At 31.9% G+C, this 17,592-nt stretch overlaps 3 protein-coding genes and 2 long non-coding RNA genes across 8 annotated transcripts; 2 read left to right on the top strand and 3 right to left on the bottom strand.

Moving 5' to 3' along the window:
* Positions 1-1,681: 1,681 nt before the first annotated feature.
* LOC149094080 (uncharacterized) lies at positions 1,682-2,926 on the bottom strand. The gene is made up of 2 exons (XR_016198381.1): positions 2,751-2,926; positions 1,682-2,089 (listed from the first exon to the last, which is right to left on the bottom strand). It is a non-coding gene; the product is annotated as an uncharacterized LOC149094080 (long non-coding RNA).
* Positions 2,927-3,525: 599 nt separating this feature from the next.
* Positions 3,526-5,566, top strand: LOC107370927 (uncharacterized). 2 transcript variants are annotated; one of them, XM_015938886.3, is made up of 5 exons: positions 3,526-3,779; positions 3,855-4,022; positions 4,103-4,533; positions 4,621-4,902; positions 4,987-5,566. In XM_015938886.3, exons 1-5 carry the CDS (start codon positions 3,662-3,664, stop codon positions 5,095-5,097), a joined length of 1,110 nt encoding a protein of 369 aa, XP_015794372.1. In that variant the 5' UTR covers positions 3,526-3,661; the 3' UTR covers positions 5,098-5,566. The 2 variants fall into 2 exon arrangements, with proteins under 2 accessions (XP_015794372.1, XP_015794371.1); XM_015938885.3 differs by having other exon boundaries at positions 4,100-4,533.
* A 751-nt stretch (positions 5,567-6,317) lies between these two features.
* On the bottom strand, positions 6,318-11,717 carry LOC107371573 (uncharacterized). 2 transcript variants are annotated; one of them, XR_003083992.2, is made up of 5 exons: positions 11,575-11,717; positions 8,601-10,517; positions 8,143-8,365; positions 7,343-7,635; positions 6,318-7,157 (listed from the first exon to the last, which is right to left on the bottom strand). It is a non-coding gene; the product is annotated as an uncharacterized LOC107371573 (long non-coding RNA). The 2 variants fall into 2 exon arrangements; XR_001570828.3 differs by lacking the exon at positions 7,343-7,635.
* Positions 8,350-15,101, top strand: LOC107371571 (protein FAM151B). 2 transcript variants are annotated; one of them, XM_015939700.3, is made up of 5 exons: positions 8,350-8,491; positions 10,205-10,421; positions 11,600-11,860; positions 12,143-12,402; positions 13,233-15,101. In XM_015939700.3, exons 1-5 carry the CDS (start codon positions 8,477-8,479, stop codon positions 13,389-13,391), a joined length of 912 nt encoding a protein of 303 aa, XP_015795186.2. In that variant the 5' UTR covers positions 8,350-8,476; the 3' UTR covers positions 13,392-15,101. The 2 variants fall into 2 exon arrangements, with proteins under 2 accessions (XP_015795186.2, XP_089124012.1); XM_089267886.1 differs by lacking the exon at positions 8,350-8,491 and having other exon boundaries at positions 10,190-10,421.
* Positions 15,102-15,238: 137 nt separating this feature from the next.
* Positions 15,239-17,522, bottom strand: barc (RRM1_TatSF1_like and RRM2_TatSF1_like domain-containing protein barc). The gene is made up of 3 exons (XM_015939701.3): positions 17,439-17,522; positions 16,004-17,377; positions 15,239-15,853 (listed from the first exon to the last, which is right to left on the bottom strand). The coding sequence occupies exons 2-3, from the start codon at positions 16,414-16,416 to the stop codon at positions 15,493-15,495; spliced, it is 774 nt and encodes a 257-aa protein (XP_015795187.1). The 5' UTR covers positions 16,417-17,377; positions 17,439-17,522; the 3' UTR covers positions 15,239-15,492.
* Positions 17,523-17,592: the final 70 nt, after the last annotated feature.

Genomic DNA, 17,592 nt, shown 5'->3' with positions numbered 1-17,592 from the left:
AATATTTCAGGATTAATTAGAGGTTTCCTTCAAAAGGTAACATTAGCTGGGAAAACCGATTGAGATTGAAGTTGAAACTTTCTCTTTTTTATATCAATCTATTTTATTCTTATTATCATCAAAATTAAAATTAACTGGTAAGTCAACTTTTCGAGTATCCATTAACGATGAATAAACTACTCTTATTTCATCGTCATCATCATCATCATCATCATGATCACCCTTCTGAACATACAGTTCCCGGTTAACTCCGGAAAAAGTGAGCTTTCTGTTCAACTTGCGATTCAGCTGTAAATAAATTGTGAAAGTGAATTAACTGATGAGAGTTTGTTAACATCCTTTCCGCCTTCCGTATACAGTTGAGTGTAAATAATTCAAAATATAACAAATCACCATCTATTTTGGTTACAATCAAAAGTTGAACATGAGCTTCAAATTATAATACTTGATCAATCAACCGAAGTACACTTTTTTCAACCTTATCAACACTAAAACTCTTTAAGTCTCTTTCTTTCTTTTCCTGAACAGCGACGATTAACATTGATTAAATGCTGTTAATTTGATTAAACACCTCTCCGTCACTTCTCCGTCATTGACTGCCGTCTAAGCATTAAAAGCTCAACATTCACTGCAAGGCTTAACACCTTATCCAAACCGGACGATCTTTCACCTTTTCTGCCATTTAAAATGATTGTTAGTTTCAAACAACATTCGTACTACAATTTAAAGTTCATTATCATTGCTGGTTCACTTTTACAATTTGATTAAGAACCAAAAATAAACCAAAGATCAAACCAGCACCAATTATACTAAAATGAAGTGATTTTAACCTAAAGATTGGTTAACATTGCAATAGCATTTTCCTAGTCAGAACCTAGAGCATTTGGACTTCCCAATCAACCTCTGGTTAAGTAAAAGTAAATTCATGTTTATATCAGCAGTTTAATTTCATAGATGATCTTGAAAAGATATTGATTCAAGGTTGGAATGAACCAAAGTCAACTAAAGACAATCATCTCAACAATTGATTAACCTTAAAACAATTGAAATGGCCTGATTGTCCATTCACACTCAGATTTATTACATGTTCAAAATACATTCATTGTTCATCAAATGGCATTGGCCAAGTTCATTGATCTCAATAGCCAAGTTCATTGAATTTCAACTGGACAATTTTTGTGTCAATTTATCTTTGAATGCTTGGTTATGCTCGTAATACAAATTATAATCACCATATAAATTGTAATTAAAGTACACTTTTAAGCGCCTCTATTTTGTTTGTAGCAGTTGAGTGGGCTGATAAAGCGTCCATTGTAGGAGTAGGATTGCTCAAGTATGTTATGTTTCTGACCAGAAATCAAATTGATAATGATTCAGATTAGTATAATGATCAAGAATGGATAAAAAAAGGATAAAATGGTGAACGAGTTTGACAAGCTTCATGCAAGTGAAAGTACATTTCCGGGCATTTATTTTTAACTTTCATTACTTCTATATTTAGCCAATATTATTGATGGACTTTTTTGTCAAAAATATCCTTGAATCAGTTTCAAACTTAATCATTGCTAAGAACAAGATCAATTTGAAATTGCATCGTAAAGCGTTCAAATGTAAAACAAAGCTAAGCCATTGGAAGTCAAAATATCCTAAAGAAACAAAATAAATTTTCTGGTAAAACAAATTTCAACTGAAAACACAATTATTGATGGATATTTAATGATGTCATTGTAATAGTTAATACATCAAAACAACAGTTGTATCAAGGTTAATAGTTTCTAATAAATATACAATTTAATACGAAATGCAATGATTTGATTGTTCAATCTGCACTTTTGTCAATTTTTGTTAACCAAAAGATTCCATGAACGGAAGAAGATACTTCTCAAGAAGCTGTAAAGGGACCGGCCTCTTTCCACAAATCCACCACTTTTCATCGCAATGTCTACCCGCCATATCTAACATCCACCATTCCTCACCATCATATTGATCCGAAAAGCAATGAACGATTTGGTGCGCGGGGTGAAGCCGGTTCTGCGGTAAAAAGTTTTCATTCGCACTCAAGCCACGACTTTTGGTTTAAAAATAATGGCTTTGAAAAAGTGATCTACACTTTAATAGTCAATCAATGACAATTTTAAGGGTCTCACTAAAAAACCAAAGACGACCAAAAAACCAAAATAACCAAAATGTACCAAAACAAGGTAAATCTTTCGATTTATGATTTGGGACTTTAGGGGGTTTGTAGGGACACAAAAACTGAGTCCTTTAGTGCTATCAAAAAATTTCTGTGATGGACAGTTTTCGAGAAAATTGAAGTTGAAATTGCAACCGCGAAAGCCTATTTTTCACTTATTTAACCAGATTTTTTCATCAAAATCATGTTATTGGAATAGTGTTTTAGAATAGGCCTGAAACCATTTTTTATCGATAAAACTCGTGAAATAACATGATTTTGATGAAAAAATCTGGTTAAATAAGTGAAAAATAGGCTTTCGCGGTTGCAATTTCAACTTCAATTTTCTCGAAAACTGTCCATCACAGAAATTTTTTGATAGCACTAAAGGACTCAGTTTTTGTGTCCCTACAAACCCCCTAAAGTCCCAAATTATAAATCGAAAGATTTACCTTGTTTTGGTACATTTTGGTTATTTTGGTTGTGTTTTGGTTATTTTGGTCTCATTTTGGTTTTTTGGTCGTCTTTGGTTTTTTAGTGAGACCCCAATTTTAATCATAAAATTATAAACAAATACCTGACAATCCAATCTATCAAATGTACACCTGCTCACTGTTATATCCTTGGTTATTGTCAGCTTCAAAGGGAGTCTTTTTTTAGGATAGGAAAGGGCTTACAAATAAAATGGAGTAAATGTCATGAAATGAAAAATTATTATATTAATATTCCGTCGGTTAAACGCTGTTGACAATAGATAATAGGAAAAGAAGAATTAGTTTTTGAAAAAAGATGAATTTGGTTAGCCATAATAAATTCATTTTCACCATGGTAACAACAAAAGTTAACGGCTTAGCTAATATTTAAATGATAAAATTACAAAAGTTCAAGGTAGAATAGGAGTTGAATGAATTGTTATTTCAATGATTTGGTCTAAATCCAACCGATTTAGTTTAACATTTCAACACTTTGATATTTTACATTTTGACCTTTTTTTATTTTTAATTTTTGCTAATATTGTGATGGACAACAAGTTGTGGTCCATTGTTCAATTGACAAAATTGTGAATCAAGTTTAAGCCTTTTCTTTATGATGTTATATAAAAATGTGTAATAACCAATACAATGATGTTCATGCTTACTTTTTTTGCTATTATTACTCTGATGTTAACCTTTTATTGTGATCAAATTGTGATGGTGGATTGCTTGATACAGTTACTCGAGTTTCCATTGAAAATCACTCAGGCCAAGCATGTGGATGTAATATGGAGATGAGGAAGATAAAGGTTTCATCTTGTGAATGGATTTGCTTTGTTATGCAGGGGCTTCCCTCTCTTCTCTGTGCCCTCTCTTTATGTATCTTGATACGCCAAACTCAGGTTCATTAGATCATTTTGTGGTTTGATATAGTTGTAATTAGTGTTGATATTTTGCTGCTGCTTCTGGTCAATACCTTTACTTTAAACCTTGCTAAAAAATCTGTCTTCTAAAAATGGACTACTCAATATTGGTCAAAGTAACAAATTGTTTCACCTTGCAGTTCATTATCTGTTATTTGTCATCTGTTAATGGTCAATACTATGGAGATCCTTATTCATCGTCTTCGTCAAGTAAGGATTGTTTTATTTTTTTAAGACTGACAAAGCTGTTGTGAGCCTTTAACTGTTCATCTTTTTGTCTTTTAGTCAACCGTTATGGATATCGATATGGAAATGGTTTCAACTATGGATCAAAATATAGCAATCCTTATAATGGACAATACTCTGATCCAAACAGACAATCGATGAATCCGACTGATCAAATGACTGATCCCAACAGCTATTGGAAAATTTTCCGTGATCGTTACCCACAAGGTATGCTTTGTGCATTGTAAACAATTACAACTGATTCATGTTATTCATTTCTAACTTATAACCCTTCGTTCCAACAGCAGGATTCCCTTCTCTTTCATCGTCGATGCCTCCTCAACCATCTTCAATGTCTTCCTCCTCTCCTCTGTCTTCTTCCTCTTCTCTATCGTCATCTGGGATGCCTTCAATGTCACCATTCAATTCTCAATCACAAATGCAATCACAATCACCATTTTTATCTGTATCCTCCATGCCTGGTCAACCACCTCTATCAAATTTTGATGCTAAATACGGCGTTCTAGGTCCAGCCAATTTCGTCGATAGCACAGCAACATTTGATCATAGATTAGGTTGGGTTCCAAGGTATCCAAATTTCGTCCTTCCTTCAGGAGCTTATCATTTTCCAGCAACAGGTCATCCTTATTCATATCACAGAAATAGGATTGCTCGTGGTGTTGCAGATATAAGAGGAGCAGACAATAAAATAACAGGATCAATCAGTTTTGAACAAGAGGTAAGGATCAAATTTATAAATGAATTTTGTATAAATGTAAACTTTATAAATTTCTTGGGATCTTCGATTTTCACTAATTGTTAATAGGAAAATGATCATGTAATTATTCGTGGAAAAATTCTGGGTCTTCCACCTGGTGCTCATGGTATGCATGTTTTGGAGAAAGCTTTGACTGGCAATGATTGCTCTTCTGGAGGTGACCATTATAACCCACAAAAAACTGATCACGGAGGTAAACACGATTGGGTTCGCCATGTCGGTGATTTGGGTAACATTTTTGCTGATCGAGATGGAGTCGCTTATTTCGATCTCACGGATCAAATAATTAGCATAACTGGTGGTTATTCTGTTTTAAATCGAACCATTGTGGTAAGTTAATCTTTCTCAAACATTTACTTTTGTCCATGTTATCTCCATTCTCATCATTTTCATTGTCATTCTGTTTAAAATTAGATTACTGAGAAACCTGATGACTTGGGTCGTAGTGGGGATCCAGAAAGCAAAAGAACTGGTAATTCAGGACAAGCGATTGCTTGTGGACTAATCCAGTTGGCAAAGTTTTAAATTACTAATTTTCGATACACAAATGTTATCAATCACAATTTCTTTAAGCTAAAATCGATTATGACTTTTGCCTTTGGATTTCACCTTCCGCAAAGGACTCTGGAAAGTCCATTCATGTATTATTCGGACTTTAAATTCTGTATTCAATTTTCTTGTAATACAAATACATAAGTAATCATGTAACTTTTAAAGGCATCCTGGTTGCTCACTAATTCAGTAGTGCCTAAACCAGTAATTAGAGATGTTAGGAAAAGATCAATCTTGAAAACTCAATTTTCCTATTCCATTCAATTATTAATACTAATATTGTATTAAGAACCAAAAAAGATCGTATTAATGCAAATATTTTTGTCTTTTTATAAGTAAAACCGTTTTTTTGTATTCTGTTACCTCTTTTATTAAAATTCTCAATTCTGATTCAAGATCAGGATCGAACTGAAACAGTTCTTCTTGGCCTTTGACAGGCAAATATCTATTCAGTTTGATCATTTTTATGTCTATTTTGATGGTCTTCATTGATTAACTTGTTAAACAGTCATTAGTGTATCTTTTTCATCTTCTTGGTCAACACTATTATTAATGATTGACCAGGATCATTCATCTAATTTTAACATTTTTATTTGTGTGGTTTCGTTTTTTTCATTTTGCTCTTATGTTTACTTCACAGTTTAACGATTGAATTTTGAATTTGATAGGCATTAAAATGATAATAATGGGTGTGTGTATTTGTGGTCAAATGATGAGAAATTACTAAATTGTAAGGTCAGTCATTGTTGGTGAGAGGTGAGTAAGTAATAATGAATGGCGGTCATAAGGTGAGTTAATCTGAGAATAGAAGTGAAAGTAGATCAAACCTGAAATAAACCCGATGCTGTCTTTTAGTTATTCAATAACTTGCTTTTTTTAATGATAATCATTAAAGATGTTGATTGTTGACTGTTGCTTGTTACCATTATCATTAATATTTTAGTTATCATCATTATATTGATAATACAATGGGAAATCCGTGCAAGAACAACACAAATAAAGCTTCAATGAAACAGTTGAATCATCTTAATGATGGTTCTTTTATGATTAAAAAATGATGAATGCAAATTTTTTGCCTTTTGAGTTATTTTTAATTTTCTCAAATCATTATTTGTTATATTCAAAGTGTAAAGTGTGTATTAATTATTAGCCTTTCAACATTAACATTCAATCAAATAAAATTTAGTCAATTGTTTGAAAACAAAAACGGTTTACTTTAGCATCTCAATGAATCAGATGAAATGTTACAAATGTTTTACATTAAAACTTTGATGCAAAAAGATTGAAGATTGATTCAATTTATGAGTAATTTTTCAATTATTGCGTCTTTTTGATTCAATTTAGCTTTTAAAATGTGGTTATTGTTTGTCTTGAGTACCAATTTCATTGATCACTGGCAACTTCACATTTCGAGTTTATGCTAATTTTAAGTTTTATCATTTGCAATCGTTATTATTATTTCCTTGTTTACTTGTTTATTCATTTGTTTTTCCCATTCTTTTTTTACCTGATATTTCATCTGAAAATGCTGTCACCAAGGTTACATTATTTATCATTAATAAATTATTAGTAAACAACTGGATATCAGTTAAACATGATCACGGAAGTAAACATGAACTTGGCTTTCCTCTTCATTTCATCAAACGCTTTTTTTACTTTCTGATAAATTGTTGCTCTTTCCAATGTGTGTAATGATGACAATTGTCCCTTTTAACTTGTCAGATTAGAGTTGATACAAACACGATCTGTAATTGTGATGTAATTTTGAAATGAAAGCGAATCGTCAATTGTCACAATTCAACTAACCAATTGAAGAAGCGATGAAGACACTATTAAATGATAATGATCTGATTAAACCCGATTTGTAAGTCTTTGCATTGAATGTGGCCAAACAATTAGAATTGTAAATCATTTCAATCAGGATAAGAATAAACGTTTCTAATTCTCACCACCACCATCATCATGAATTGATTAACCAAATATTAACAGTAAATTGTATTACAAGATGGTGTCTCTTCAATGTTTTGCAAGACCTGTACAATGAATAAAAAAAAGTATATTAGTTCAAATTTGACCTGAAAAATGGATATAAAAAAAGTAGATTTGAAAATAAATATATATAAATATCAGTATATTTATATATATACATTTGAATAATACAATAAAAGGTCAAGGATGGTCAAGGGGATGGTCATGAAGGTAAAAGTAACCATCTAACCTTAACAATTGGGAAAAGTTATACATTTTTAGTTGACCTTAAGGCAAGGTTACCAAGGAAAGTTAAATGGCAGGAATAAGATTTAACAATTGATTTAGCTTTACACCATTTGTTTGTGTTAATTTATGATTTGGATTCCAAGAAATTTCAATAATATTCCTATTCAAACAATTCTTGGAAATTTTCAGGTTCGAGGTTTTTCTAGAAGCGTAAAGGCCAAAGTCAATTGATTAAAGCTGTAAGATTGTGATTAAGGTCAATAATGTATGACATTTGCTTGAATGCATCCAAGTCTATGATGATAATGATGAGAAAGGAAATGGTGAGAATATGATGATAATAAGAGAAAGTAAAGAGAAGTGAGTGACAAAAAGGAAGAGAGAGAGAGAAATGATAAGAAAGATGATATTGAAGAGAAAGTTTCATCCCAAACATGGTGATTCAATGTCGATAGAATTTGTTTTACAGTTTCTCTTTTCATCTTGTTTATCATCTTGCTCATTTTCAATTAGGCAAGAGACAGATAGACAGAGGAAAACAGAGAGAGAATCTTCAATGCGGAAGTTATCCCTTGAAAAGCTGAGAGAAACTCTCTCCTTTTTTCATCATCAACTCTCTCTTTCTCTCTATCTTTCTTTCTTTTTTTACCGTCTTTTCATTTTGCTCTCTTTCTTTTTTGCTTTTGACATAAATTCAGTTCAATGACCCTCGAGAGAGACTGAAAAAGAGAGAAAGAGAGAGAGAGAGAGAACGACATACACAATTCTAAATGGAAAAAGATTGGTCTTAACTGTTTTTACCTAAAAATTGGCTATTTTGTGGGTAAAATCCTTGACTATTATATAACTCTTTGTGTTCAGTGCATATCGTCATCGCCTTGCTATCACCGCTGTTACCACCACCACAACCTTCATCATCTTTTTTAAATTGCTAATTGATGTTAACTATTTTGTGTGTGAGTGAATGCATCAATGTTATTAGTTACCATGTGTCATTAACCATCCATTGGACAACAATTTTAAACTGAAAAGAAGGGATAAAAAAAGGAGAAATTAAAAAGGGAAGAAATAACAGAGAAAACAATATCATTGAGAAAGGAGCATTAGATAAACAAGAACAGCATTGACTCAATCAATGAAATATAGCCAGGTTAGTACTTTTACACCATGTTAATCCTTTCTCTCATCAGAACGAAATAATTGCCCAAAATCATCATCATTTGAACATTCAAATATCATCTTCATTTAATTTAACTCACCTTGTGTTCATCCTAAAAATTTGTATTCACAGCTTTGTCAACCTTGATTAATCAAACCTATTGTTACCAACAAAGGTTAACCCAAAGAGTAAGCCTTGCAGCAACTCCAAATATCAAGTGTCGTCTGTAAACATCAGCAGTGTTGATTTTGATCGTTTCATTTCAATCCTTTCCATTTCCATGTGTTTAAATTTTAAATTAGTTGCTAACCATAGCTACTGTTTTTCACTTAACATGGTCAAGTTAACATTTTTATTGCCACAAGTTGAAAATGTAAAAATAACTGTTTATGCACAAATTAACTCAATAACCAGGAAGTGAAATGTTGATATTTGTTCCATCAGGGTACTGAATACTGTGTCAATTGTTTCTAGGCTAAAAATTTGGTAATTACAACAATCAAACAATATTATAAATAAGAGAAGGGTTAACAGATATTATTAAAAGCATGTTAAGCAATACATTGTAGCAGTTTTTAGCTAAACTATTATACTAACACGTACATTAATGGTCCAAGATAATGTACAGCATTGACAGGTGATTAGATGTTAATAGAAAGGTTAATAGAAACGATATAATACAATTAAAATAAGATGTAACAAAAAATAATTGAAATAAAAGTTGAACACATCGAACAAGAAACATGAAAAAGGCTAAAATTATTAATAGACAATCAGCTTGAACCAAGAAATTTTTAACCGCGCAAATTGAAATGAGTTGAAGCACTTTCAAAGTTAATGTTAATATTAATGTAAATTAAATAAACATGCAATTGTAGATTAAAACCCTTTAGCCAACTTAATTATCATCCAATCAAACCTATTATTTGGCTCTCAATATACTTGAAATTCGTTCTTTAACAACAATTCAGATAATGATTATATTAATAAGAGTTAGTATTATTAGATTCAAGTTTCTTTCTATTTACAGGTGATGATGATGGAGTAGATGAGAGTTGTTTTGCAGGTTTCGAAGACTCTCTTATTGCTCTCACTCTCCTCCTTTCAAAAACTTTCTCTATCATGGTTTTACCTGATAAACCAATGACTGAGTTTTTCATTATGAAAATAATGAAAAAAGAGTGAGAATTGAATGTAACTGTATTTTGTGGTAATAATAGAAAGACGGGGGAAGATGAAGCGAGAGAGAGAAAGAAATGTTTGTGGTTTTAAAGTAAACTTTCTCTCTCATTTATCTTCACCATCATCATCTTTTTTAATCTTTAATTTCACTTGCGCTTGATACCTTACAAGTTGAGGCTAAAGATTTTCTCAAACTTTCCCTCATTTACTCACTCACTCACCTATACTTGACCATCATTCATCATTATCTTCTTCTTTTTCTTTCTCCTCATTTTCATCATCACCTTAATCATCGTCACTTTTATTTGTATTAATCTTTCGATTACTTGGCATTGCCATTGACGCTTTGGTACCATTAACAGCTTTGTTATCCATCATCATTTTATTCACTTGAAATATTGATTTGCTTTTTTTGTTGTTTTTGATTTCCATTTGTGGTGTGACTTCTGTGACTTTGTTAACCATCAACATATCTACGATAAACGTTTCAATCATCATCTACTAATTATGATCGGATTTCAGTGTCCAGCGACAGTTCAACCTGTCTTTGGTCGGACTCCATTGTTTCCAGCCTCACCCCAACAACCAAGCTCACCATCGTCAGGCTATCAAGCCAGACAAGCATCACTTTCACCACCAAATCTTCTCGATTATTTTCCTGGTTTAGCTGGTGACGGATTACGACTTAATTGGGCTCATGCAGCTAATAGTCGATCACTTCTTAATCAAGCATTAATGGGTAAGTATAATAAATCGTTGTTAGTCGCCAGCAATAGAATGTCTATAGATTATCCTCATTAGAATAGCTTTATCAGCACCAAAAAGTCAACCCAGTCTGAAAAATAACATGAAACTGTATTAGATTAGATGTTTTAGCAAAGTTATGAAAATTTTTCACTTGATATTCAATCATCTTGGAGCTTCTAAATCTTTCAAATGCACCAAGAAAAAAGGTTCAATAGCAGTTGTTGATTGGAAATTTATGGTTTCTTGTAATAGAAATTTGTGAGATTAATGATTTTTCTCTATATTTGATTATTTTCAATGAGAAAACTTTTGGATGTTAATAGATTGATTGCCTTTTCCAGAAAGAAAAAGTTAAAGGGTAAATGGTAATGATACTTGCTATTAACGATAAGTTAATAAATTACTTCAACTAGTCAACAGTTGACAAGTTGAGCATTCATTCAACTCGATACCGTTAATCAGCTAATCATTCAGATTCCTTGTACACTGGAATTCAACTCTTCCTGAACCAAACATTGAACACATAATAATTTAATACCATCAATTAATTGTAAAGGAAAGAAATTTTTAGCTTGCCATTTCAAACGATTCCATTGAACCTTTCAACTAGTGGAGACATTAAACTTTCTAATTTCCCTTTTTTCTATTATTAATTTGATTGTCATTAATGGCTGATGGGTTTATAATTAAAAGGATGGAAGTAGGTAACGTTAAATTGAGAATCGAAATCAATCGCTAATGATTTACTTGATTTGCTTCAACAATTCAATTGCTTTGGTAACATTTAAACAAACTTGAATAAGTAACGTTACTGAACTGGTCAATGTTTATGAATGGAATTAGAAAAAATGGGAAAGTGAAATTTTCCGAATTACATTTTCTTTTCAGTTCTTTATTATTAGCATTATTATCAAGTTATAAATAAATGCTTTCCTAATTTAATGGGTTAACAGTGACAATTTAATTTACTATTTATAAGTGAAAAGGAAAGGTAACTTCAACAGTAACAAAAAAGAGGAAAGAATCACTTTTTGTTTTCTGTTGTAAAGAAGAAAGAAATGTAACAAAAATTACCTGAATTAGAAATAAACCTTTTTTCTTGTGATTGAAAAGAAATTTTCATGATTGAATTCGCTCTAACTAACCTTTAACTTCTGGTTTTGTGTTTAGGTGATGAATTGATGATTGAAGCAGATGTTACACTGGCTGAAACTACTCGATATCCAATTCCAATAATGTCACATCAACCAAGTCATATGTCCGATATAACGTTGGAAGATTGGTTGATTGATGTGGTTCGCTCTGAAACTGGTAAAGGTGTTAAACTGGATTTCAAGAGCACAAGAGTGGTTGAACCAGCATTCAGAGTATTGGCAAGGCATGCTGAATTCATCAAAGGTCCACTGGTGTTAAACGCTGATATACTTCCAGGTAAATTATTTCAACAATTAAAAAATGTATACAAACAATGATTTAATGTTAACGGAAATTTTAAAAAGGCTAACAAAGCCAAAGATTATTAACCCCATCTATTGTTTATAAAATGATTCCTAGCCAATGGTCCATTAATGAGCCCTAATTAATCAAAGATGGCAGCATTTAGCATTTGTTGACAAATTAAACTGTAAATTGAACTTTGTAATTTGTTTGAAAACGAGGCAATCAATCTCAATTTAAAACATGAATTTCATTGTTATTTTTATTTATACTTAGGTTACAAATCATCTGTAAGTCCAGTTGATCCATGGACATTTTTGATGTTATGCCGAACTCGTTTCCCTAAATCAATAATATCTATTGGCTGGACAACCGAATCAGACGATATGTCAATGAAAACTGGTTACACCAGAGAAATGGTTGATCAAATGGCTTCACTCGTTAAGGAATACAGTTTAATTCAACCTGTTACCTTCCCAATAAATGCCACCATGTTGAAACCATCTCTTGGTGAATTACAGCGATTACTTTTTCAGGTAACTTTGATACATTTTATCAAATCATAACATTTCTTCTCTCTCTTTCGCTCTATCGTTTTCCCCTTTCTGTTCCTTCCTTTTTTGACCTGCATTAACTTTAAGACATAAAACTCACCCACCATCTCATTCAATAATAACCAATGGTTTAAGTAACTGATTTAGAAGGTTATTGACCTCAACAGAAACCACTTTTTGCTTAAATAAAGCTTTTAGTTGCTATACTCTGAAAAGGACTTAAGATATAAATCAAACCGTAAGATTTAAAAAATCTAATCTTGCCAAGGCCAAGTTTACAATGTTATCTATTTCAATGGAAATCCGACCATAACTTATCCAATAGTATCACCTTTGCGTTCGTTTAGCATTTTCTTTCTCCATCACTACATAGCTAAATCAATATTGAAACAATTGGACAAAATCGTTTATTATATCTTCATACATACTGATTTGGGCTAAAGTAAATGACACATTTACGTATAAATAGCAATAATAATAATACTAATAATATTAGTTAACCATTAATATAGCCGTCCTTCTCAAAAGTCGAGATTACAATGCAACTAAACGTTAATCGGTTTCTTATACATTTTCTCATTATCAAGATTGGTCACATTTCTCAAATTAGATTTGATTATAATTAGTATAGTTCCATTATCTCCTGAAGATTGATTTTTAATTAATCAAGTTTGAAGAATTGATGAGACCTTCCCTTAAATCCTTCGTCTCCTTGTTTTCATCCACTCCACCAAATTCAACTAATACTTTACTTTTATGATTTCCAATTCATTTACTAATTGGTTGTTTTCGTTTTTTTGTATCAATTAAAGGTTCCAAACAGCAGTTTAACACTATGGGCTCATCCTGGCGATCCTGTTTCATTAGAAGATCTGTTAATCTACAGGAAAAATTTCTCACCAAATCAGATCTTTTATGATTTACCAGAACCTTTACTTAGCATGATTCGTTCCCATGTTTATCGACGTTAATTGCCTTTTCTTTAATCTTCTTTTTTTGTTCACCATCACAATTACCACCAACACCACCATCATTATTATAATGTCAACTTGGATTTCATTGGATCGTCCGTATTGAAATCATTTTCCTTAACAATCACCACTTTCAATTCATCATCCACAATTTGGATTTTAGCTATTCCGCATTGATTAGCTCATTTTTATCCTTAAACCATATTTACTGTCAGTTCATTATCACTATTGTGCTGTCTCTTTTCACTTCTCTATTTTTGATTTCTTTTTCGCCATCAATTCAACTTCAAACAAAGTCTAATCAACAGCAATCAAGTCAAATATGAGTACAGTGGATAAATAATGTAATCAAAGAGGAAGCCATTTAAAGTTAAATCTCATCGAAAAAGAGATTAACTGAGCTGTTATTGAATTAATGATGATCTACGATCTGACGTTAAACATTGTTTTGATTCGATTGGAGTAACAGGATGATCAACTAAATACAATTATAATACTTATTATTTCATCCAAGCCTTTGGTTAAAAATCAATTTTGGATACAAGAAAGAAAGAAATATACCGATACATTTTTATCTGGAAAGTCATGAGGAAATTGGATAACTAAGTTATCCATTGAATGACTTATCAAACAATATTTAATAAGAGAAATTGGTGATTTGATTTTGTGTGTGCCTGAGAGTGTGCCTAATGGTTGTATCAAATGAGGACGCAAAGAACAGCAAACATGGATTAAGAGGATTAAGAGTGGATCAAATTTAAATAAAATCATTGGTATCATCAGCTTTTGAAATTATTTTGGATCTAAATCAGTCAATGTTGCAGGTGGAACCAGAGGATATTACAAATCACTGTGGAACTCATCCAGAGAATTTCATTTGGAATGTTTAATTTTCCCATCTACACTCAACTTATCACCCTTTTCTTAACATACCAATCCTGATTAATTACTCTTGACCGTGTTTCCCGTTTTACTGCTAATCTTTTTCTACACTCATTTCAAGATGGATTTTATAAGATTTGCAGATGTCCATCAATTAATTATTGACGAAAACATTGACATGGACATTGACATTTCAGCAAAGAATCACGTAATCATCAATGGTTGCTCTGAGAGGATGCATATTGATAGTTATTGACATTAACTCAAAAAATTGTCAACTTGACAAAATTTTTTCATTTATTTTTTGTTTTTCAACTGTAAAGATGTAACTGGCTGATTGACTGGAGGAATTACGATCAAAATTAGGCATTATTTGGTGGATTCAGTTATTGATGGATAATATCATCTGATGGATTTTTTTAGGTTAATTAACATTTTTCGCTGATTTATACTTATTCAGTTTCCCTAGTCTGTGAACTTGACCTTTTTCGTATAGCTATTGATTTCTAATTATTATCTTACCAGCTTTCAATTGATTGCATTTTTACTACCTATTTTATAATTGTAAAGTTTTGTTGACAAAGTTAAACAAAACAAAAAGAAATGATTGCGGCCTTGATTGTTGAAGAGTCAACCAAACCTATTGTGAAACTTGATCAATACCTAATTGTGACCCTGACTTGACCATCATGATTAGATTGATAATGTGCCTGACTTAAGTTGAGAAATTGTTTTCGTCTCTTTATGTACTGAAGCAATCCATTTTAATTATTACTTCTTGTGATAAAATAAAAATTTAAAAAAATGTTTATCACTCTAAAGTGAAAATGATGTCAACTTATTGAATACAACACAGGCAGTAATACAGCATCACTCGATGGTGACAGTTACCCATTAACAATGGCACATTATTATTTCTCATACAACGATAAATAATTCGTATGATAAAGTAACTGATTATCGGCTTTGTGTCGAATGCTGTTAATCAATTTATTAGCAAATCAAGCAGTTTTTTGAACTCAACTCTGCCTGCATGAAGGAATGAAACACGCATAACTTTTTATTCATAAATAACTGAACGTTAAGCGGAGCTGGCCAGTGTTTATAAGAGAATGAAAAAATGGGAAAGTGAAATTTCTCAGATTAAATCTTTTTCAGTTCTCTATTACAAGCATGGTAAACAATTCAATAGCAACTTGAGTAATCAAGTCGAACTCTATTACTCAGGTTCTTCCAGAAGTTGTTCTTCCTTTTTGTATTTAGTTCTGCCATCCCAGTGACTTGCGGACAGTTTGCGTTTGGCATACCATCGCCCTTCCATCAACTCAATACATTTATCAGCTGCATCGTGATCTTCGAAGGTAACAGATACAACTCCTTCCGGGTGTTTATCAAATAATTGAATTTTCTTTACAGGGCCACATTTATTTGAACATTCTTCCATAACATCTTCTTTATATTCAAAAATAGCTTCGGGTGTTTCATCAAACTCTTTTGGATCGAATAAATTTTTGATCACCACAGTTTTTTCTCGATGAGCTCGTTCTCCTGGCAATTTTTCAGGCCTCCAATCAAATAATCTAAATAAAAATGAAAAAATTATGAAATTGTCATGATAATGAAACAACAATAAGAGTTTGACATCCTTTAAGAATGTACGATAGATAAAAAATGCGATTTGCTGACCAATGACGAATAGACTTTATGCAGAAAAATGTTTCTGAACTCACCTGTCAACCTTCTTTTTAAGCTTCTTCTTCATCTTGTTTTGCATTTTTGGTTTTCTCTTAGGATCGTAGTCACCTTTTAATTGAAATTGAGCCCTTTCACAGGTGATGACGTTATTTTTGAATGTATCACCATCCAATAATTGTAGGGCTAATTCCACTGACTCAACCTTGATGTAAGAACATAAAGCATCTCCTTTAAATTTACCTTCTTTGTCAGTGTACATTTTAATTTTGAATTTTCCAGTTTCAGGATCTTTCATCAGTAGTCCATATTTTTTCATTAATGTGATGAATTCCTCTTCGGTTGTGTCCAGTGGTAGATTTGAAACGTAAACATGAGTGTTGAAATCGTCTTCGACCTCAAACCAACCAGGTTCTTTCTTGGCTGGCTGAGATTCAGATGTTGTAGCCATAAATTAACAGTTTTGAAAAATTAACAGTAAAAATGAGTGATGTAAACGGCTTCAGAGGTCACAAAAGTTGAAGTAATAAACGACTTAAACATTAAATCAAAACATTTAGCAGCTGTTGAATTATGAAAAAAGCTTTCATAATAAATTTAAAATTTTATTCCAGTAGCTACATCTATCGGAGCATTTAAGTCTCAGAACCAAAACTGGTGATGATACAGTTTAACATTAATGCCGATTTATTTACCGAAGCAAATTGAGCCGTTAAGCTTTAATTATGTTTGGTTTTCATTAAAAGATAAATAAAAATACAGATAACGGAAAGGGGTCAAAAAATTCAATATGAATATAATTTTTGTCTTGATACACTAATTACAATGTAAAACGTGCAAAAAATGATTAGATGTGATATTATTGCTGAGACAACATCAGTAAACTTAATTGCTAACCCATTAGGGCTATTATAAAAAGCATGAACAATTCTAACCAATTGACTCGCCAGGAAAGGAATGAGGAAATTGTATTGTACAAAAGATCCGATTACAGCAAAAAATATCAAAGAGAATAAAGGAAGTAAAGCGTAAGCATAATGATGAAGCGAAATCACAAAGGAGTAGATATAAACAGGCAGAAATCCATCTTTATTGGCTTGGTTTTGCTGTAGCGTCTTAAAATTTGCTGGACTTGAGATGAGAGAAACTTTACGAGGAAAATGAGCACCATCAGTTTTACGTTGTGTAAGCTGTGTTTCTTCAGCTTGAGTCGAAATTTCCTTGGTGAAATTATCACTATTTTTGGGTGCTGGGTTGATTAATCGGTTTTCTTTGCCAACTTTGATTTCATCCTCGTCAACTGATTTAGAACCAAGTAATATTTTGTTCATTCTCAGCTCTTTTTGTTGCAAGAGTTTAGCCCTTCGAGCTTCAGCTTTGCGTATTACCTCGTCCGTGCTCATAGTGGTTGCCTGTTAATAAGATAATTAGAAAAATAAAAACAAATTTTGGTTATCAAGAAATATAGCTTACCGAATAATTCAAACAATAATGATCCAAATAAATCGAAAATATGATTAGATTAGTTTCAACAGTCAATTAATTCACTCCACTTCTCAAATGAAATGTACTCAATGTTTCGTATATCATCAGCTGTTGCAAAAAGGTTGAACACTAGATGGCGCAA

Source organism: Tetranychus urticae, chromosome 2 (assembly GCF_039701765.1).
Source record: "Tetranychus urticae isolate SD_2017Ah chromosome 2, NJAU_TeUrti_SD_1.0, whole genome shotgun sequence".
Lineage (NCBI taxonomy): Eukaryota > Metazoa > Arthropoda > Arachnida > Trombidiformes > Tetranychidae > Tetranychus > Tetranychus urticae.
The sequence above is the reverse complement of the archived record's forward strand: the minus strand, read 5'-3'. Positions and strand labels throughout refer to the sequence as shown.